Source organism: Astatotilapia calliptera, chromosome 6, assembly GCF_964374335.1.
Source record: "Astatotilapia calliptera chromosome 6, fAstCal68.1, whole genome shotgun sequence".
NCBI classification, from domain to species: Eukaryota; Metazoa; Chordata; class Actinopteri; order Cichliformes; family Cichlidae; genus Astatotilapia; species Astatotilapia calliptera.
In genome coordinates, this window is record NC_137427.1 from 32,956,775 (window position 1) to 32,980,729 (window position 23,955).

Here is a 23,955-nt window from a genome sequence, read left to right on the forward strand (position 1 = left end):
TGCCACAGAGGGACAGACAGTAACACTGATGTGCAGCAGCAGCTGTCCTCTGACTGAAAAGCCTGCAGCCTACATCTGGTACAAGAACAGAGAGTTTCTCTATGAGGACTGGTCTCCCTGGTACCAAGAGCTGCTCAGCAGTGAGGAAGCAGTCACATACTCCTGTGCTGTCAAAGGCTACGAGCATCTCAGAGCCCCTCAAGTCTCTGTGGGTGAGTCATGATGTTTATTGTTCAACAAAACAAACAGAATAATTTAAGTAAATTAGTATAAATGTAAGAATGATCTCAGTATATCTCAATACATCTTTTGTTGTACAGATTCCATCACAGCGACCTGCTTCAGTGTGACCTATGCTAAAGGGAACATGTGTTCTTACAAGCAGAGATCAGTAGATGAGCTGTGCTCCATCACATATCCCAGAGGTGAAGTTTCCACAGATAAACACACATCTTTCACCTAACCTCTCACATTTTTGTTTAATGTCAATTTTCCTTTTATAAGATTACACTAAATATGACCTTTGTTAATAAATCTGTTAGCACACATCCTAAAAACAGAAATAAAATGATATAGGTCATTGTGTGTTATGAAAACTTTATTAATCATCTTTCAGAGGTTTGTGTTCAAAGAACTTCCTACACATCAGATAATGTCACACTGACCTGTAACAACAGCTGTAATCTGACCGACCCTAAAACTACATACACGTGGTACCAAAACCGAAGCAGAAACGTCAAGAATCAACATATTTCAATTCATATCTCTGCAAAAGACAAGTTCTCTTGTGCTGTAAAAGACCACGAGCATCTTCAGTCTGCAGAAGTCTGTGAGTAATTCATTTCATTTTTTCTTTCAGTTAATTATGAATAAAAGTGTCAGCATACAGAAAATCAAACAACTCTAAATCTTCCATCTTTATTACAGGTGTTCAGGATAAAAACTGCTGGAGAGTGAATTATGTCAGCAGGAGAATCTGTGCTCTGGAAGGATCTTCAGTGAACATCACAAGTGAATACTCACATCCTGACAACATGAAGCCAGAGTTTAAATGTTGGAGTAAAAACTGGAGGAAAGATAAAGTGGAAGTTGAAGAGCTGATTGAGGCTGCAGGTCGTGTGAAGTATCAGGACAACATGAAGAACCAACACATCCTGACCATCAACAACCTGAAGAAGAATGACTCAGGAGGATACACATTCAGATTCAAGAGAGATCATGAAAGATGGACACAGTCTGATCTGCCTGGAGTCTTTTTGATTGTCACAGGTAAATCTAAACTCTTCACTCAGCAGACTTTACTCATTAATGTCTGAACAGGAGCAGAGGTGGAAGAAATATTCCGATTTTTTAATTATGAGAAAATAGCTACACCATGGAGTAAATAGTCCATCATAGCAAATGCAAGGGTAAATTTTAAATACGGTCCAATTCGGAGATACAGAGGTGGAAGAAATATTCAGGTCCTTCATCTAAAACAGCATTACCACTATGTTAAAATACTCCACACAAATTCCTGCACTGAAAGATCGACTATAAGAAGAAACAAAATATTATCTTTACTAAAAATGACAAAAACTGTGGAAAAACTTGTCATCTGTAAAATTACTTGTGTTAGTTGACGTCAGAAATAAGTTGTGGACTAAAAAGTTTTCTCTTTTAAGATAATTTAGATTGAACTTTGACAAAACTGAAAGTACAAATATGTATGTATAACTTGTAGTGAAATACACTTCTTTAATAAATACATTTCTCCACTGAACAGGACTAAAGCACCAGTTTGTAGCTTTAGTCAAAATCCATGTTTAGTGTGTGAGTCACAGAGGAGATTTACTCTGAGATTAAATGTTTTTGATCAGTGCTGGTATCGTTACTCAAAAAAAGAATATATGACACATTACTTGTTACACCTTTTAAAAGTAATACAGTATGTCACTTGATTACTCACCAGATAAAGTAAATTGTTACACTGCTCACCTGCTCGTTACTCTGTGAACACAAAGCTAAAAACACAAAGCAAAGATGAAAACCAGAACAAAGAAACTTTATAGCGATTCCCAGTGATTCTACTTTAGAAACATAAACAGGTAGAAACAGAGGCTGCAGCCTGTCTGTTCATCACTGCCTTTGTTACCTATTGAAGTTCAGGCTGCTGGGCTGGAGTCAGCATTCACTCAGCTTTATCATCAGTCTGGGTTCTTGACTGGCATGACTGGCATGCTGTCTGTGCAGATGTTTGCAAAGACCCAAAGTTGTGTTAGCAACGTAATGCAGTTGTTTTTTGTTCTAGATGCAGTTTCCACTTTATCATCGCGCTCTGTTCTTTACGTGCAATAAAGATAAAAGTAATGTCTTTGCCTACAATCCGGAGAGGCTGTAGACCGCTCTACCTTTTTCCTAATCCTGCACACAAACTGAAATCAGCTGATTGTGGCAGGAAAGAAAAGTTTGTTTGGAATTTTTCTTCTTTCTCTCCACCCGGTGTGCAGATAACAGAAAAACCTTTGCAATGCAAGAAATGACATAATTGCAACTGTAATGTGATTAGTGAATTTAGTACAGTAACACATTACATTACTGAGTTACTGAAAAATGTTTTGTGTTTACAACAATACATTAAACACAACACTGCCAATGTTCCTCTTTCAGAGCTGAGAGTGAAGATGAGTCCTTCTGCAGTGGTGACAGAGGGTCAGAGAGTCACACTGACCTGCAGCACCAGCTGTCCTCTGACTGACAACACAAACTACATTTGGTACTTGAACAGTCGACCTCTGACCCCGAGAGAGAACCAGAACAAACATCTGATCCTAGACCCAGTCAGCAGGGAGGATGCAGGAAGCTACTCCTGTGCTGTGAAAACCAACAAAGATATCAGCTCTGCTCCAAAGACTCTCACTGTCCAAAGTATCACAGGACCATGGACACCAGCAGCTGCAGGAGTTTCTGCTGCTCTGCTGGTTTTAATACTTCTCACTGTCTGCTGGTGTGTTAGGTAAGTGTTGGTTCACAGCAGTAGATTCAATTTCTGCTCTGAAGTCACTCATTTTTCCGTTCATTCACTTCAACCAGGAAACAGAGAACTTCTGGTCAGCCTCCAACAACTGAAAGGCCTGACCAAATTGAACAGGTAGAGATTGGAGTTTGTGGATTGTCTTAACGTTCCAGTGGTCATTTCATTTTTCTCAACATACAGTAAAAGGAGTCAAGTTTAAAGTACAGTATAAATTAATGCTGTTTGTCTCCATCAGCTCAGCCTTGGTCCTGTTAATGACATCTCAACACAACCAAAGCAGGAGGATGAAGTCCACTACAGCAGAGTCTACTTTAAAAATAAACATGTGGTTAATCTTTGTTCCACCGTACAGTCAGATCAGCCCAGACAACAGGAGTGTTCTCATTATGCTGCTGTCAGATTCAGCTCTGATGGAGCATCTGGTGTCACTCCTGCAGACACAGACTTACAGACTTACTCTACTGTGAAAGTTTGAGAGAGATGCTGTGTTCAACAGCCACATATCCATTACCCTGCAGCCATGTCAGAGTACAACCTGAAGAGCTAGAAACTCAACAATCTATTCAGAAAAAAATGGTTAGTTTGTAGTGTTGGCTGAGTTCAGTTCGCCATCTTAACTATCACTATCTGACATTACAGGACACAACACAGTTGTTGACAGCTGTTACAATGAATGATGTGTGCATAGTCTCTTTTACATGGCGTAGCTGTAGGTCAGGCGGTGGAGCAGGTCATCTACTGATCGGAAGGTTGGTGGTTCGATTCTTGGCTTCCCCTAGTCTGCATGCCTGGGGTCTTGCCCATATCCTTGGGCAAGACACTAACCCAAAATTGCTCTCCGATGCATCCATCGGAGTATGAATGTGTGTAAATTTTAGCTTAAAAAAAGCACTTAGACAAATGTGCTTGTGCGAATGGGTGAATGCACAAGTTGTATAAAGTGCTTTGAGTGCTCAGAAGAGTAGAAAAGCGCTATATAAGAACCAGTTTACCTTTCTAGTCCACATATATTGTGCTTCAGCCCGCAGCGCTTTTATCTCCATTTTCAGACTGCGAGTGTAACTATAAAAACACATCTGAAGGTTGATTATGAGTACAATCCTTCCTCCAAACTCTGAATTTCATTTCTTTGAGTTCTTCTGACTCTTACTTCAACCTGATATATAGCCTCCTACATCTTTGTCAGAGCTGCTTCTCTTCAGCTGTAACAGATTATTGTTTGGGATAAAAAGCTTCACTTCAGGTGCTCTAGCACAAGAATATTGCGACAAACAACTGGGCTGTGGTTGGATTGTTAAAAGAAATAACCCTGTGTGTTTTCCAACACTTTTTTGTTGTAGGATGTCATTATTTCATAACCTTCTTAACCTTTGTTTGATCTGAGGTTGAGCAGTTCCAGTTCTTGACAATGTGTGTTCTACATGTCTGAATGCACTGATGTGATTTTCTAATTAAATATTTGTCTTAACAAGCAGCTGGACAGGCATACCTAATAAATTGGCCGGTGAGTGTTGCAGTGCTGCTGTGATGTATTGTGGCAAAACCTTCTTGTAAAATAAAACTCACAAAAGCAGAAACAAGACTCAGAACAAAGGTGCAGGAAAACTGGATATAACAAACACAGCATGTTGAGAACACAGGGCTTATATACACAGGGGAGTAATCAGGGAATGGGCAACAGGAGGGAGACACGGCTGGGAGAAATTAGGCTAATGAGACAGGGGAGAGGTAAAACTGAACACAGTGACATAAGATATGAACTTTCAAAGTAAAACAGGAAACCAGAAACAACAACTAAACCTATACTAAACATGAGGGCATAAGAACAAAACCTAAACCAGAATAGGAGAAGAAACCAGGATCTGTGCTCTCAAAGGTTCATCAGTGGATCTGCACTGCTCACATCAACATCTGACTTCAAGCAGCAAATGGTTCACTGTACAATTGAACTGAGTGCAGTGCGCACTGAGTTCGCACAGCGCTTTGGTGACTTTGAAGCACAAAAAGAGAATTTCGGGCTGCTTCGCAACCCATTTACAGTTGCCGTGGAAACTGCACCTGTGTAGATTCAGATGGAGCTGACTGAGCTGCAGTGTGATGGGACCCTCAAGGCAAAGTACAACACTGAAGGGCCCGCACAGTTTATTAGTTCAATTCCTGAAGCAATGTCCAGCTACATGCGGCTCGAACCTTGTGTATGTTTGGTAGCACATATCTGTGTGAGAAGCTGTTTTCAGTGATGGAGATTAACAAAACAGCACACAGGACTCATCTCACTGATGAACACCTGCAGTCCATCCTGAGAATCTCTACAACACAGGACCTCGCACCAAACTTAAACAAACTTGTTGCCAAAAAAGATGCCAAGCATCCAGCTCTGGCAAAATGGCATAAGAGCAAAGAAAACTGAATGTTATGATTTGTTCTTTTTTTTAATTTTATCTATATTTCCAGGTTTTTTTTGCATCATGTTCATGTTTTGAATTTGTATCATTTATATTAGATATTTTTATGAAGAGCATAATTTTTGTTGTACCACCAGATTTTCATATACTTACATTTGAAAGTGTTTTTCTCTCCCACTTCAACCACTATTGTCATCAGAAGAAAAAAAAATCTCCTGTATGGCCTGCAATGAATCCTGGGATATTGTAGGACATGAAGGATACACCCAACCCATCCTTGAAATTTGGGGAAATGAAGGATGCATTTGTCGCCACATTTGGAGGACTCTTCGAATTTGGACAGCCTTCGTTGCGTCGCTGTGACATCATTACCTCCAAATACAGCATTTGAAGCATCCTTCCCCTGAATTTGGACACAGCCGTAGATTCCAGGTCAGAAACATTACAGTTTTTCTCAGTTGCTTTGGTGCATTTCTCACAACTGAATTAAACTTTGCACAATAGTTAGTTCAACCTCCACAACATGTAGTCGTTTTGGCACAACCTTGTGGCGGTTTCATGTTCATTTCATCCAAAGGCAAATGCCTTTGGACATGAAGCAGTTGAGTAAGTACAAATATCTAAAGAATGGTCACTTTTGACTTGCTATTCATCACTATCTCCTTGCTTTTATCATGAGTGTCACAATTATTTATACTTGTACCGGCTGAATAGTCATTGTCCTTACAACTAATAGTTTTCATTTCATTGCTGTGTCAGTGCACTCAAAATTGTTGAACATCTTGTCAAACAATTTGTACACCCATTTTGAAAACCCTATTTTTAAGGATTTTCCATGAAAATCTCCATAAATTACTTTTCTCAGGTGAACCTTATCTCACACTAATGAAAATTGGTGTGTGTTACTCTTACTCGCAACCAATGAAAAGCCTCTTCTACCCAGTCACAAGTGAATCGCGTTACAGTATCCCCTACTCTACAAGTATATATATAATGTAAACCAACAGACAGGATTGGCATGAGGTGCATACTGAATCTACAAAACTGCAGAACATGGAACGTCAGCTGTGTGGAAGAGGAGTGAGGATCGGTGGAGGACGAGGACAAAACCGGGTAAGAAGAGACCAACCACATAGACACGTTCCTGACGAAATCAGGGCAACACTTGTGGATCATGTGATAAACCATGGCCTCACAATGGCCGAGGCTGGTCGAAGGGTGCAGCCAAATGTTGGGAGAACTACTGTAAGTTTTATTATTCAGACATTTCGTCGGGAAAACAGGTGAGCATACTGTAATGTAGTTATTCAGCACAAACTAATTTGCTCTGCACTTTCATAGTCATACAGGAGACTTGCATTAGGACATGACCTTATAGATCTTTACATATAGACGTACTGTAACTGAAGTGCAGACTTGGCCCAGGTGTGGCATAGTGTGCTGTGGTACAATACAGTAATGCTGTAAAGAAAGGAGTTTTGAATGATAGTCCTGTAACAATTACTGTAAGCATGTTTGCGCTTATTTATGTTTGTGTTTTTTCATCTGCATCTCAGAAAGGACTGCCACACAACCTAGAAGAGGTGGAAGAGGTCCACTTTTGATTCCGCAGCAAGAGGAAAGAATTTGTGCAATGGTGGCTACAAACCATGCTTTGAGACTGAGAGAAATACAAAGAACTGTCGTAGAAGATGACACCATCTTCGGAAATATTCAGTCAATATCAATTTCCACCATAGACTGAGTCCTCAGATGGAATGAAATGTCCATGAAGCAATTGTACAAAGTACCATTTGAACGGAACAGTGATCGAGTGAAGGAGCTCCGTCACCAGTATGTACAGGTAAAACATGTTTGCATATGTACCTCTGTTTACTGTAAAAGTTTAGGCCATGTACTGCACTTACATTTATGCATGTTACTGTAATCCTATTTACAATTCCAACTGTACAATCTGTTGTGCCAAATGCACCATTACAGACTTTTTTATTCTCATCTGTTAAGGTTCGTTCGAGTTAGGGAAGAGAAGAAAGCAAGCCCAAGTCAAAGTAGGTGTCAAAAATAGTGATCTTTATTACACACTTGTGCACTTAGTGTGGGAAAAGACAATTTGCAATCGAATCCTCTCGTCAACTGAAGCATCAGTCTCCTTATATTGCCAACATTTAGAGATATTGTGTCACTCCTCCGTCCAGGCGGCTTCTCGCAACGGCATCATATGTTCCGGACCAGCTGACCCAGCTGAACCAGAAGCTATGGCCCTGCTCACCAGATTACCCAACACCTGCCTCACCAGAGGAATGAGACAACACCCGATCAGCAACAAACCTAGAAAAACTAGAAGAGAAAACATGGCAGACATAAACAATCCCTTATATTGCCCAAAAACAGATGTGAACCAATCTCCCAGCCTTGAATTCACGCCTGATTGCTCATGCATGGTTCTAGATAACGTTTTCAAATTTTCCAGCGCCCGCGTGACTGTGCCGTCCGGAGCTGTATTGTTGGGAATAAAGGTGCAACATAAATCTCCGAACATCGCGCACACGCCTCCCTTCTCGGCCAATAACATGTCCAGCGCCATGCGATTTTGGATTCCCATTAACGACGTCGGACCTAATTGTTCTGCAAGACCTTCCACCGCGTCCCTGGTGAGATTAGAGAGTCTCAACACATTATAATGAACATAATTAATGCGATCAACATTTTTATTTGGAGTCACCCACAGAAACACACTTTCAAACCCGGCCGCTATCTGATCTACTAACTTATACTCATCTGGAACTCCTCGGGGAACTCCTATTGAGTCTATCCAGGCAATCACTCATAGATTACCTGGCCATTAAGGGCGTCCCAAGTGCCCCCGGTAGACCAAACCGAGCTTAACCATAACAACGCGTCCGTTGCATGTGGCGTCTGCCAAAACGCTGAACAACTGCATTCCTAGAGAGCCTAGCTTCTCAGTCCTAAACGAATTTACCTGTTTTTAAAAGCCTCACGGTGAGCTCTCAGCCCCCCCCCCCCCGTTTAATTATCTGAAGCCCGAGACCGTCTCTGCTACCCTATTAAAACCAAATTATCCCTACACTACCGATTGACTGGCTGGCATCCCAGTCAACCCACAGATAAACCTCTTAAACCGTATTTATTTGTTTCCACACACCTTAAACCGTATTAACTTAAACACATAACTTCTTAACTCAAAATTCACCCCCAAAATGAACAACAATGAATTTAGTCAGACTACTATGCCCTATTTTAAAACTAATTAGTCAAGATCACTATGGACCAACGCCAGAAGCCCAGACTGAGTGAATATTATTTAATTAAATTTAGTTTTAACTTCCAATATAGCGCCTTTGGATAAAAATCAACAGGTGGCACTCACCTTTTCTTATGTCGCCTGGCGTCACTCAGATAGGCTGCTGGCCTTCGCCCCCTTTGTCACCTTCCACGACGAGCTGCAGGTTGCAACTCCTCCCCACCCGGAGTTTCGGCACCAGGAATTGTTAAGGTTCGTTCGAGTTAGGGAAGAGAAGAAAGCAAGCCCAAGTCGAAGTAGGTGTCAAAAATAGTGATCTTTATTACACACTTGTGCACTTAGTGTGGGAAAAGACAATTTGCAATCGAATCCTCTCGTCAACTGAAGCATCAGTCTCCTTATATTGCCTTTATGACATCACAGTTGGATCTTTACTGGAAATGATCTCAAATGATAACAATTCCCCGCCTATCCCAAAGTTTTCCCTTATATAGACATCAACTGCTACTCTTAAGAGAAAAACAAGTGTGTATTACATTGTGCATTTTGTGAAAGTGTATTTATCAAAAAAAACTGTCCTCAGATGACCCTCCTATTATTACTAAGTGTGTAGGTGAACGTGCGTGTGTTACATAAGTGCGTGCATGTAAGTAGAGGCCAGCGTACGTGCAGAACTACACGCAGGCCTGCCAGGGCCCAACAGGACTCGTGGATCTGTATGGTGTGACTGCTCTGCTCTAACGTGCAACAACTTTATATAAACAGTCAGTGTGCATTAATATAAACAGTCAGTGTGCATTAATATAAACAGTCAGTGTGCATTAATATTTGCTCACAATAACACAGATGTAATTAACAGATTCTACTGTCAACAGATTCAACAATGGTAAATGATTAATCAATGATAACTGATTGTGAGAATACAAAATAAAATATCTCCTGATCACACATCCTTTGTATAGCGTATCCTGGAATTGGAGGCCAGGGAACCCCTGCACACGTTTGTATATCTTGACGAAGCAGGAATCAATCTCACAAAAGCCAGACGGCGTGGACGAAATCACATTGGAGAAAGAGCCACCATTGATGTCCCAGGCCAACGAGGAGGAAATATTGCAATGTGTGCAGCAATCTCAGAAAATGGCATTCACACCCATATTCCTCGTATTGGTGCATACAATACACAACACCTGTTGGCTTTTCTGGACGCTCTTTATAGGGACCTAATCCCACAAAATGAAAGGGATGATCCTGGTGACAATCGGACAATGTGTGTAGTGGTTTGGGATAATGTTAGCTTCCATCACTCTGCTGTAGTCAGGCAGTGGTTTGCAGCACACGGCAGGATGCTTATGGAGTTTCTTCCTCCTTACACTCCATTCCTAAATCCAATTGAGTTTTTCTCTTCCTGGAGGTGGAAGGTATATGACAGGCATCCTCATACCCAAATGACCCTGCTAGCAGCTATGGATGCAGCTTGTGATGACATCACAGCAGAGTCCTGCAGAGGGTGGATTCGACACTCCAGAAGATACTTTGCATTGATAGAGCTGACATTCGCTGTGATGTTGATGCAAATATGTGGGCAGACAGACGGAAGCATCTAGATATCAATGATTGATATGCAGCAGTGTCTGTTTTTCAGTTTGTTTGTTTTTTGTTTCATAACTACTGCAGTAAGGTTTACTGTCTAAGTGAGTTTATGTTTGCTGTAAAATGTTTGATTTACTGTATTTCCCCAGTTTGCACAATGCTGTGAACAGTTTCAATTAAATATTATCAAGAGTGCATATGAAGTGTCTTGATTTTCCTTTACAATTTATGGTTTTCAACATGCCATGCATGCTGTCCAGACTTGACATGTCATTGGGAAGCACCTACAAAGAAATCCGTCACAATGAGAACATGTTCAAACCATTTGATTTTGTGACCAAAGGTGCTGGTGTAATGACTTGTAATTGTGACAGCCCTGACACTTTGATTGATATAAGTACTTGCTTTTGATGAATATATTATCTGTTTTGGTTAAGGGACTTGCTTTTGAAGCATTGACTACTTATTTTGAACAACTGACTTTTGTTTTTGATGAAGTGACTCACTTTTGCAAGTTATCCACCATGTTTTGCAGTTTGCACTAATTGTTTTGAGAAGAGCCTTAGTAGTGGTGGAGAGTTCAATTCTGTTGTGAGAAATGCACCAAAGCAACTGAGAAAAACTGTAAGACAATAAGTGCCTTAAACCTGCATTTTGTCTGAAAGCCACCAGATGGCGATATCTGGTTACTGGTATCAGTGGGTCATTTTGGGTCTCACTCAGTACCAAAATAAGACCCAAAAGATCTGAACTTCAGAGAGCAGTTACATTTTTTTTATTTTGTCTCTGGTTATTGAACAAACAGAGACCATGGTGGTTACCTAGTATTAGTCCAGAGAGAAGTTGCCTAATTTTAGATTTTGTTCATGGTAAAAATAACATTAAAGATGCTAAAAAAAAAAAAAAAAAAGCTAATATCTTGTTATTTTTGCAATGTTTTTTTCTAATAATTTCATTCACCGACTTCTCTGAACCTTTAAAAGATAAATGTGGTTTAGGGAGTCTGAAAAATCCTCATGCAGCATAACATGATCAGCATTGAAGCATTAATATTATAAATTACAGATGGATGACTGTTAAAAGAAGATTTGGGCCATAATTTTAACAACTCGCACTCTTCACTGTTTTGTTTAGAACCCAACCTAGACACACTGTGAGCTGCATGTTATTTTTTTATCTTAAGATATATTTTCTTTACTGAATAAGATAAAAAAATATATTCTGAGTGTTAAATAACTCACTTGCTCGTCTGTCTATTTGCTTGAATCCTAATCTCATATATGGAAACTTCTAAGCACATACAGCACAGCAGGATGTTCATCACTATAACGTCTATCTTCAGTAGGAACAACACTGATCTCTGCTCCACCATCGAGCCTCTGTCCGATCACTAAAGAATAGTTTGCTACCATAGTGGTTAAAAGGGACTTTTTTCCGATCGGTTTGGTGGTTGGAAAATCTTCATTTTTATAGCAGAGACACCTCAGCTGGAGTGTTTGTCAGTTGTTTTCACACACATTTACAATGTGTGTGGTTTTCACACTCTTTAAAACCTCAAACAGCTTCTTAGCTGTTTTTTTTTTTTAAATGTTTGACAGAATACCCATAAACCACCTCACGTCTCTGCTCTCACTCTTCAAACTCTTTTAACTTTCAAATGAACATGGATCAACAGCCTTGTGCTTTTATTTGTATTCTTGTTAAGATACAAAAATTGACAACAAACCTTTAGTGTTCTGAAATATTGGTTTAAGGAATTAGCAAATAACTGCATTTTGTTTTTATTTACATTACAAACAGGGTTCAGGGATTGTTTAATCTTGAAGCTTACATGTTATATTCTAGCTTTAGAGTTTCTAATCATATAGTGGATCTTCAGATGATTTGTTGCTGAGGTTATCTGGATGTTTCATGCTGGGAAAAGTTTTTGACACTTAATTATCAGTGTATTAAAGACTATTAATAATTGTAATTATCTCAGTGGTAACAGTTTTAGTAAAACTGAGTCTTTACATTTTGAATCCTGGAACCAGTGATTGTTTAAATGATTTACATTGAATAAATGTAAAGAGTGATCCCTCGTTGTTTACTTTTCTATGCTGTGGTGTGCTGGGGGAGCAGCACAGCAAAGAAGGACTCATCCAGGCTGGAGAAACTGATCAGGAGGGCTAGCTCTGTGGTCGGCATGAAGCTGGACACTCTGGTGACAGTGGCAGAGAAAAGGACATTAAAGAAACTGATGGACATTATGAACAATGCTGGGCATCCTCTGCACACGGCCATTAACAACCAGAAGAGTCTGTTCAGTGACAGGTTGCTTCTCCCCAAGACAAGAACTAACAGACTTAAAAACTCCTTTGTCCCACACGCCATCGGACTGTTTAACTCCTCTCTGGAGGGGAGAGGGAGGGGAAACAGGAGGACAAAGGAGGGGGGAACAACTAAGCTGTAGTGCCTCTTCACCTCACTGTACAATACCTTGTGCAATACTTTTTGTAAATAGTCAACAGTGCAATAGACCTCAATACTTGAAATGTGCAATTCACTTGTATTTTTATTTTTATTCCTATTTATTCTATTTATCCCCTTTGTATATTTTATTTATATTTGTCTCTGTATTTATATATGTGTGTGTATGTGTGTGTGTGTATATATATATATATATAATATTCTGTAACTCTGTAACTTCTGTCGGTGCTGTGCTTTTTTGGAAATCGAATTTCCCAGAGGAACCCACCCGAGGGATTAATAAAGTTCTATCTTATCTTAACTTATCTTATTTGATCATCACTGCTGTGTGAAATGCAGAAAACTTGCATTATGTTCCAGTGAAATCCTGCAATATAACTACACAGAATACAGGGTGACATATGGATCCGTTCCACTTCTGCTGTAACACACACACACACACACACACACACACACACGGTCATTTGTTTAATTTTCACCATTTATTTGATCGTGTTCCAACTTTTAAACTTTGGTCTTCACACGTGAAAGACAGGTACTGTCATGCGCCGTGGTGCGCGGGCACGAAAGGATCCAGGCGCAGACTCCGAGCTAACAAAAAGACACTTTATTAAAACAACGAAAGGCGACCCGGGGAAAGTAGAGAGCAAAACAGAAACTAAAAATCCGGGGAAACAATGACACGAGGAAGCCGGGATCGGGACGGCGGGGGGCTGCAATAGAAAGGGGAGATGATTACTAGGGAGCCAGGAAGCGGGGAGAACATATCAGGACTGAGTTAGAGTAGGGGCTTACGATAGAACGGAACCGTGGGAGCTCGGGAGGGAAGTGTGGCAGTCCGTGGGGGCAGGAAGTCCGTGGAATGGCGAGTGGGCCAGGTGAGCGCCGCGAGATCCAGTTGAGCCGGAGGACAGGCAGGTAGCAGACGCCGAGTAGAAATCTGGACAGAAGTAGGCAGGTTAAACAAAGTTCCAAGCAGAAGAGAATGCACACTTTTCGTGGAAGTCTGGTTACCACTGTGGGGATGACTACGGACTGGCGTGGAGCATCCGTCAGCGCCGGATTAAGTGGATCTCCGTGTAATCACCGTGATGGAGAGCAGGTGTGCTAGTGATGGCCCAGCCCGGGGGTGTGGCTACCCGAGCATCACGCATTCCACAGACCATGACAGGTAGCCAGGAAACCAGGTGACCAAATGCATCCAAAGCACAATAAAAACCCGAAACATAGAAAGAGTTATATATTGCTTTTCTTAATCAAATTACTTTGGACTTTTCTGCAGTACACTTAATGATCACCGAGGCAGAGTCGGAAATTCTTCATGACTGAAGTGTTTCCAGCATAAACCAAGTGCAGACAACAGTTTTATAGTTCTATATAGTTCTATATTGTGTATTTTGTTGTACAGTTATTTTATTTTCAACTTTAATTTATATATTTTATCTTATTCTTTCCCACTTAAATTTACCCTTCATTCTAATTTGTGTTGTACAGTTATTTCATTTTTAACCTTAATTTTTTATATTTTATTCCTTCCTAGTTAAATTTACCCTTTTTAATTTTTCATATATATTTCCTATCTTATTCATAGCCTTTTCCCTTTTTTTCTTTAGGTCACGAGCAGTTGTCTAAGCATTTCACTGCATATCGTACTGTGTATGACTGTGTACGTGACAAATAAAATTTGAATTTGAATTTTATCAACTCTCCACAGCTTAACACAACTGCACAACTCACTGAAGGCTCAAAACATAACGTCAGTAAAAAAAATTATTGTTGGTCAAATCAAAGTGACAACAATAAAATAATAACCTTAACATGTTGACTCCTTCAAATTCGGGGCACACAAAAAGAAAAAAAAAAGCCCGCGCTCTCAGAGAAAAAGAGGAAGGAAGTTTTGATCGCCACATTAATGTGATACAGCAGTCCAGTTTCAGCCCTGACTATCGTTCACTCTGTGCTGCATTGTATTTGAACATAGCAGTTATTTTTTTTAATATTCATTATTATTATTATTTATTTATTCATTCATTTTATTTATATTTTTTTCCTGCTGGAAAGTGGGACTACAGCCATCATGTTGTTGACAGATTTTCAACTGATGTTTCTGGGACTCATTTTGTGCATTTCAGGTATGAGTGATAAATTATGTACCGCTACATACTGACAGAGAAAAGTATAAAAGTTGATATGATTATTATACGTATGATTTATAAATGAGTTACTAATTTCAGCTGATTTCTTACAATAGAGAATAAAATAAATGCTCATGTTAGAAAAAAAAATCTGTTTGTTAATGAAAGTTTGTGTTAAAGGTGTTAATGGAGGAGAAACCAGGATCTGTGCTCTCAAAGGTTCATCAGTGGATCTGCACTGCTCACATCAACATCTGACTTCCAACAGCAAATGGTTCACTGCACACTGGAATGGATCAGAGTATGTTCAGAGTGAGCTCTCTGTGGATGGACAACGTGTAATGTACAACATGTCTGATAAGAAAAACCCAACTTTAACCATCAATGATCTAAGAGAGAGTGATGCAAACGCTTACTGCTGTATGAAGACTACAGACAGTCCAGGAAACTGTTGGCTCAACAGAATTACTCTTCAAGTTGTTGCAGGTACAGTGACTTTTACTCATGAATTACTTTCCAAATGACATCATTGTAAACGTTGTTCTCCATCATCCTCTCAGAGCTGCAGGTAAAGGTGATTCCTGCCACAGAGGGACAGACAGTAACACTGATGTGCAGCAGCAGCTGTCCTCTGACTGAAAAGCCTGCAGCCTACATCTGGTACAAGAACAGAGAGTTTCTCTATGAGGACTGGTCTCCCTGGTACCAAGAGCTGCTCAGCAGTGAGGAAGCAGTCACATACTCCTGTGCTGTCAAAGGCTACGAGCATCTCAGAGCCCCTCAAGTCTCTGTGGGTGAGTCATGATGTTTATTGTCCCTACAAAACAAACAGAATGGGTCATACGGTGAATAATTTCAATCAATATCATTTCTTTGTTTCAGGTTACCTCACAGAGACCTGCTTCAGTGTGACCTATACTAAAGGGAGAATGTGTTCTTACAGGAAGACATCAGTAGATGAGCCGTGCTCCATCACATACCCCAGAGGTGACGTTTCCAGATAAACTGTCTGTTGTGAAAAAAACCTATTAATTTTTTTAAATTTCTCTCTCCATTGATTTATAAATATGTATATTAATATATATATATTATTAAAAACATAATAAGAAGATTGTTATATCTCATAGTGACTTATAGAAAATATATTTATTATCTCTTTAAAGAGGTTCACATATTGAAGACTCAAGGGGGAAAAGCGGAGTCTGTCACACTGACCTGTAACACCACCTGTACACTGACTGACCCTCAAACTGCCTACATGTGGTACAGAAATAGACAAAGTTATAGAGAGAATCAACATTTAATTGCTGAATATCGGCTTAATTTTTGGAACTCTCGGGAAGCAAAAGTCTTTTGTGCAGTTAAAAGCAACACCTATCTTCAGTCTGCAGAAGTCTGTGAGTAATACAGAACTATGTTTATTTTGCCAGTTATTATTATCATAAAGATCATTTGTACAACTTTAAATCTTCCATCTATATTTCAGGTGTTCAGGATAAAAACTGCTGGAGAGTGAATTATGTCAGCAGGAGAATCTGTGCTCTGGAAGGATCTTCAGTCAACATCACAAGTGAATACTCACATCCTGATAACATGAAGCCAGAGTTCAAATGTTGGAGTAAAAACTGGAGAAAAGATAAAGTGGAAGTTGAAGAGCTGATTGAGGCTGCAGGTGGTGTGGAGTATCAGGACAACATGAAGAACCAACACATCCTGACCATCAACAACCTGAAGAAGAATGACTCAGGAGGATACACATTCAGATTCAACAAAGATCATGAAGGATGGACACAGTCTGATCTGCCTGGAGTCTTTTTGATTGTTACAGGTAAATCTAAACTCTTCACTCAGCAGACTTTACTCATTAATGTCTGAACAGGAGCAGAGGTGGAAGAAATATTCAGAGCCTTCATCTAAAACAGCATTACCACTATGTTAAAATACTCCACACAAATGCCTGCATTTCGGGCTTTGAAAGTCTATATGTATATTAATTCTAATTAATTACTTAATTCTAACTCCAAGATACAAAAAAAGAGAAAAAATTATGATCTTCACAGTGTTTTATTCACATAAAATGCATAAATATGCAGTAAATTATCATTTTATATCTGTGAGGTTTTTTTTATTCAGGTCATTTCAAGTATTGTATACTGTTGGGTATTTTGGCCTGCACTGCAATATGCATACTTGCATTCAAAATGACAAAAACTGCGGAAAACCTCTGATCTGTAAAAGTACTTATAGTGTCAGACATAAGTTGTGGACTAAAAAGTTTTCTTTTTTAAGATGATTTAGATTGAAGTTACACAAAACTGAAAGTACAAATATGTTGAACTTCAAATCACTTTTTTTTATTTTTTTTTTATTGTCACATCACATGTGCAGGCACACTGGCACAGCACATGCGAGTGAAATTCTTGTGTGCGAGCCCCACAAGCAACAGAGATGTGCAAACACAACAACACAAACGAGCAAAATACAAGAATGGCCAACCTGAAACTAATAAATATATGTACAATATATAATAGTGTATGCATTTCTGGATGTGTATACTAAATATTTTCCTACGTGTGTGTGTGTGTGTGTGCGTGTGTGTGTGTGTGTGTGTGTGTGTGTGTGTGTGTATACACATTTTTACAAATTAAATAGTAAAAAAATAAAATAAAATAATAATAATAATAATAATAATAAAATATATAAAATATACAGAGTTGAATATGTGCAAAACAAGTGGCATTTATATACAGTGTGGAGTGCATAATGTTGAACTTGTAGTGAAATACACTTCTTTAATAAATACATTTCTCCACTGAACAGGAGGACTAAAGCACCAGTTTGTAGTAAAGCTTTAGTCAAAATCCATGTTTAGTGTGTGAGTCACAGAGGAGATTTACTCTGAGATTAAATGTTTTTGATCAGTATCGTTACTCAAAAAAAGAATATATGGCACATTACTTCTTTTATAAGTAATGCAGTATGTCACTCAATTACTCACCAAAGAAAGGGATTTGTTACACTGCTCACTGCATTGCTTTCTGGTTACTCTGTAAATTAAAACTGAAAAACATTGTCAATTATCTGTCTTGATGCATGCTCAATCATCCAGCTGAGTAAATCCCAAAAGCTCGATTCTGTTCTTCTGGATGTAGCGTTTTCATGGCAGAAACGTTGGTCTTTGATCAGTAGTTGTTGATCAATGGTCATGAGAATTTGCATGTTAATGATCAAGGAACTGACCTAGTTTTAGTCATTATGCAAATGTCCTGTTTATAACGTTGGGGAAACCTGCAGTCAGCTGAGACTGAAGAAGTCACTTGGAGTGATGAAACGTTTCTCCCACTGAAAACGCTACGTCCAGATGAACAGAATCAACCTTTTGGCACTGTCCATTATTTATTGGTTAACAGTATAAACCTTTGGTTAAAGTCCCACACACCAACACAAATCCCTATTCTATGAAGACACATATGATTTTTCTCATTACTATTTTGTAATGGACACAAATCTGCAAACACAAAGCAAAGATGAAAACTGGCACAAAAAACTTTGATCCAGAGTGATTCTACTTTAGAAACATAAACAAGTAGAAACAGAGGCTGCAGCCTGTCTGCTCATTGCTGCCTCTGTTACCTGTTGAAGTTCAGGCTGCTGGGCTGGAGTCAGCATTCACTCAGTCTGTGCAGATGTTTGCAAAGATCCAAAGTTGTGTTATCAACATAACACAGTTGTTTTTTTGTTCTAGATGCAGTTTCCACTTTATCATCGCGCTCTTGTCTTTACGTGCAGTAAAGATAAAAGTAATGTCTTTGCCTACAATTCGGAGAGGCTGTAGACCGCTCTACCTTTTTCCTAATCCTGCACACAAACTGAAATCAGCTGATTGTGGCAGGAAAGAAAAGTTTGTTTGGAATTTTTCTTCTTTCTCTCCACCCGGTGTGCAGATAACAGAAAAACCTTTGCAATGCAAGAAATGACATAATTGCAACTGTAATGTGATTAGTGAATTTAGTACAGTAACACATTACATTACTGAGTTACTGAAAAATGTTTTGTGTTTACAACAATACATTAAACACAACACTGCCAATGTTCCTCTTTCAGAGCTGAGAGTGAAGATGAGTCCTTCTGCAGTGGTGACAGAGGGTCAGAGAGTCACACTGACCTGCAGCACCAGCTGTCCTCTGACTGACAACACAAACTACATTTGGTACTTGAACAGTCGACCTCTGACCCCGAAAGAGAACCAGAACAAACATCTGATCCTAGACCCAGTCAGCAGGGAGGATGCAGGAAGCTACGCCTGTGCTGTGAAAACCCACAAAGATATCAGCTCTGCTCCAAAGACTCTCACTGTCCAAAGTATCACAGGAACATGGACACCAGCAGCTGCAGGAGTTTCTGCAGCTCTGCTGGTTTTAATACTTCTCACTGTCTGCTGGTGGGTTAGGTAAGTGTTGGTTCACAGCAGTAGATTCAATCTCTGCTCTGAAGTCACTCATTTTTCAGTTCATTCATTTTAACCAGGAAAAAGAGAACTTCTGCTCAGCCTCCAACAACTGAAAGGCCTGACCAAATTGAACAGGTAGAGATTAGAGTTTGTGAATTGTCTCATCTTTCCAGTGGTCATTTCATTTTTCTCAACATACAGTAAAAGGAGTCAAGTTTAAAGTACAGTATAAATTAATGCTGTTTGTTTCCCTCAGCTCAGCCTTGGTCCTGTTAATGACATCTCAACACAACCAAAGCAGGAGGATGAAATCTACTACAGCAGAGTCTACTTTAAAAATAAACATGTGGTTCCTCTTTGTTCCACCGTACAGTCAGATCAGCCCAGACAACAGGAGTGTTCTCATTATGCTGCTGTGAGTTACAGCTCTGACGGAGCATCTGGTGTCACTCCTGCAGACACAGACTTACAGACTTACTCTACTGTGAAAGTTTGAGAGAGATGCTGTGTTCAACAGCCACATATCCATTACCCTGCAGCCATGTCAGAGTACAACCTGAAGAGCTCACCAGAAACTCAACAATCTAATCAGAAGGAAAATGGTCAGTTTATAGTGGTGGCTGATGATGAAACAAGTTCTCAGCAAGGAACAAATGCCTGTTAATGAATGCAGCACATAAACCTACATGACTGAATGCAGCAGGGTGTTACATGTCTGTTTATCAGTTCGCCATCTTAACTATCTCTGGACGTCGTTTTCCTTCTCTCTTTTATGACACCACCCTCTACTGGTGCAGTTTGGTATCTAACATTACAGGACACAGCACAGTTATTAACGGCTGTTACAATGAATGATTTATTGTGGGATGCCCTTATTTCATAACCGTGTTAACCCTAAAAAAAATATTTCCTATGTATGAAATACAAAGGAATTACAGTGACTCAGTATCTTGAACTGAGTTTGAGCAGTTTCATCTTAACAATGTCTGCTGTAGATGTCTTCATGCACTGATCTGATTGTCTGATTAAATATTTGTCTTAACAAGCAGCTGGACAGGCATGCCTAATAAATTGGCCGGTGAGTGTTGCAGTGCTGCTGTGATGTATTGTACAGTAGTTGGTGCTACTTTCTCATTTTGTTTTTGCTCTCCTGTTTTCTGATGCATATATTATTTTGCTTTTCTCTGTTTCAGAAGTTGTATTTTTGTAAAGTTTCACATAAATCCTTCACATTTAATGTTTATGTCTGAACTCTACATGAGGCACATTTTTTTACAAAGTGAGAAAGTTTTGATAAAAGGATTAAACCATTTGATGTCAAAGTCTCAAAACAGCATTTAAAGGTTTTTATTCACAGGTCACAGAGTTGAACTGATTTACTTGCATGTTTTAAAATACATGAAAAAGCTTTGATTTTACTGTTTGTTGAGACTCAAAATAAACAGTCATGAGATAACAAAGGGGGGAGGAAACAGGTGGGAATGCAGCTGAGAATAACTAACTAACTAATCTGAGGAAGTAAAACTGAAGACAAGAAAGCACAGCAATCATAAAACAGGAATAGAGACATGACTAAAGGAGGCAAGATCAACGTGACACAACTAAACGGGAAAATAAGACATAAGACACTCAGAGTGAAGACAGGACACGGGGACAAGACTGAAGGAACAGAAAAGGATCAAAACAGGGAACTAACAACCAGTCAAGGAAAGCTGAGCAAGGGACTAAGGTTATACATTGAACAATCTCAGCTTTTTATCTTCCACTTTAACTTTTCTCCATCGTTTTACTCCATCATTAGACTGAAAATCCTTCCAGAGCATCCTGCTGATTTAATTCACTCCCCAGCAGTTATTATCCAGAACACTGGAAATTTAAATGGGAGATTTTAAAGTTGATTCAGTGCCCTGTATGAAAAAAACTTGACTAAAGTAAACAGATCTCTGTCTTACTCAGAGACGTCTGCTGTGATGGAGCAGGACTCATTCACTGATCTCTGCTCACCTTCTTCTTGGTTTCCCCAAAACACAGGTCTCAGCATAACAGCAGAATAAGCTTTACATCATTACACTCGATCATTCTGCACAACCTCATCTCACTGATCTGAGCAAAAATGAGTTACTTAAAACAAAAACAAAAAAACACTGAACACCAAAAATTGAAACAGTCACATGTATTTATTCATGTACTATGTTCACTGATCATTTCCTTCAGTGTGTTTACAGTGTGTTTACAGACCACTACGGCTGAAGCTGGAGAATCTTCTTCATCACAGAAGTTTGTTTCCATCATAAATGCAGAAAACAGTTTTGTCACCAACACCTCCACAAATTAACACAACTGCATGCAGCTGAAAGAGACGACATGTTCTCTGTATCTTCTCGGGTTTTAGCAGAAAGTAGCTAAAGAAGGGTACAAAAACTTCTTTAGTTTGGACAGGAAATCGGAAATCTCCGTTTTGTTTTCTGCTTTTTCTGTGAAAGGATGCAGCTGTAAAAGAATCATCCAACCAACTTTCTGACTGGAAGCTGAAATCCACAACAGTCATGATCTTAGCAGAAGCTGGGTTTTAGGTGAGCATCACTCTGTTCTCTTTCAGTCACATTTAAAATGTGTTTTGAAATCTGTTCTTCACTCACTGTTTAATTTATTTTTATGAATCAGAAGAAACAGGACTTCCAGTCAGTCTCCAAGAAGGGAAACATCAGACAACAAACAGCAGGTACAAACACAAACATCTCCTCATCTGTCCTGTTTCCCTTAATCCGAATGATCGTTTATTTGCCATCAGGAATCAATCTTGAGCTTTTGTTTTGTAGCCTTTTTCTGTCTCACATACACCTACCTGTAACCTTTTTTAAGGCCTCCACCTGAGCCCTGTATTAACTGAGTTCTTTATTCTGTTATCTGGATTCACTTACTTTAACTTCAGTACTCAGGATAACACATCACAGTTGGAGCCACAGGAAAAGGATAAAGTGTGTAAAGAAGATCATGATCTCCAAAGTAAAAGTTAAAACAGCTCAAAGTAAAAGCATTGAGGATATCCTCAGGGTAGAAAGGGCATTCGACTGAACAAACCCAAAATCTCACCCAAAAATGCAGTAAAAACATTGCAGTAAATGTCTACCTGCCTTAGTTGTCTGAGGTACATTTGTACTTCAGCACTTTTGAAAAGATAACTATCGTTCCATTTGAAGTGCTTAAAGAGATAATTTTACACACTTATATACTTGTACATGAGACCTACAGGCAGAAATTTAGAAGTGAATCATTCAGTATCTAATGAATGATGCTCATCATGGAAACTAGAAGATTTTGGAAAAACTTTAGACCATTCAGTTATCCTCGCAGAGAAAGTCGGTAGTTTATTTGTTTTAGCAGCTCCAATGGCTCAAAACACTTGTATAATTAACATTCAATGGTCATGTAACCCATGCGAAATACAGGGCTACAAAATCCCTTTTCATCATCTAAAGCTATAACCTGTTATTGTCACAAGGACAATAACAGGCTTTGATGCAGTCTTGTGTTACAAGGACCATGCACCTCGTGCACAGGAAGCATTACCTGTCTCTTCCTGTGAGATCTTCCCTCTAATGGCGGTCAAGTGTGTCACAGCAACAGAAAAAGATCTCAGCCCGAACTCTGACCACAAAGAGAATGTATGTGTTTATGAATGGTACTGAGAATAAAGGTCCCAGTTGTTCACTTCCAAGCCAACTCCTTTTGTGAGTCGCAAATCAAAACGTCCTTCTGAACCTATAGTTAGATGACTGAGACAGGACTGATTTTTGCCACATTACAGAACTTTCCAGAACATCATCTCATATCATGTCTGACTCTTCTTGGCCTCACTATTGTGTATATCACCTTATACATTACAGTTTGCACTACTCCGGTCACTCTGTTGTATTACTCTGTTTACATCACTCTGGGCACTTGTTTACACCACCTGCACTGCTCTGTCAATACATTGCAGTGCTAATATGGCACAAGACACTTTAACATTCCACTCACACAATGTACATTTTCAGACTTTTAATTAAAAATTTCCAGATTGCTTTATTAAATTAACTTAATGTATATATTTTACTTACTTAGTGTATATAATGTCCTCTTTAATCGGGGAGCGTTTCAGGACACAATTCATTTCACTGCATGTTGAACTCGTACAACTATGCATGTGACAAATAAAGAATCTTGAATCTGCAAAGTGAATCATCCAAATCATTTGATGTAATTTAATTTATGAATTTATAATAACTGTCTTGTCTCTGCAGATTAACCCTGATGTCAAGCATGAAAACATCTCAGTTCAGTAAGTAGAGCAGGATGATCATCGTGAAAACAGACTGCACTTCACTGAGCTTTTTCTGGGTAATGTGCAACTTTTTTTTAACCACAAAAAAAAAACACTGACAGGATCTAATAACATATATTAAAATGTGTAAATTGGAATCCTTAAAGTAAAACAATAATAAAGCCATCAATAGTGATAAGGAGCAAATGCAAAGGTATAGTTGTAGACTTGCTCCTGCAATATCTCGATTCTTCACTAGAGGGCTCTTTGTGGAGGGGAAATAAGTAAATGAGGAAGTGATGGTGTTAAACCTGAATGCAGT

The 23,955-nt window shown here is 39.2% G+C and overlaps 1 protein-coding gene and 1 long non-coding RNA gene across 3 annotated transcripts; one reads left to right on the plus strand and one right to left on the minus strand.

Annotated features, from left to right (window-relative positions):
* Positions 1-933: 933 nt before the first annotated feature.
* Positions 934-10,473, plus strand: LOC145429533 (cell adhesion molecule CEACAM6-like). Its single transcript, XM_080303172.1, has 4 exons — positions 934-1,269; positions 2,650-3,130; positions 3,252-7,264; positions 9,646-10,473. The coding sequence occupies exons 1-2, from the start codon at positions 1,035-1,037 to the stop codon at positions 2,997-2,999; spliced, it is 585 nt and encodes a 194-aa protein (XP_080159298.1). The 5' UTR covers positions 934-1,034; the 3' UTR covers positions 3,000-3,130; positions 3,252-7,264; positions 9,646-10,473.
* A 2,864-nt stretch (positions 10,474-13,337) lies between these two features.
* Positions 13,338-13,874, minus strand: LOC145429537 (uncharacterized). Of its 2 annotated transcripts, XR_013909779.1 has the most exons (3): positions 13,760-13,874; positions 13,541-13,685; positions 13,338-13,458 (listed from the first exon to the last, which is right to left on the minus strand). It is a non-coding gene; the product is annotated as an uncharacterized LOC145429537 (long non-coding RNA). The 2 variants fall into 2 exon arrangements; XR_013909778.1 differs by having other exon boundaries at positions 13,541-13,817.
* Between the last annotated feature and the right edge of the window lie 10,081 nt (positions 13,875-23,955).

Bases quoted from the DNA above. Each gene is read 5' to 3' on its own strand.
- LOC145429533 (XM_080303172.1), top strand. From the start codon at position 1,035: ATGAAGCCAGAGTTTAAATGTTGGAGTAAAAACTGGAGGAAAGATAAA. The intron at 1,270-2,649 runs GTAAATCTAAAC...TTCCTCTTTCAG, and splicing joins AGTCTTTTTGATTGTCACAG to AGCTGAGAGTGAAGATGAGT.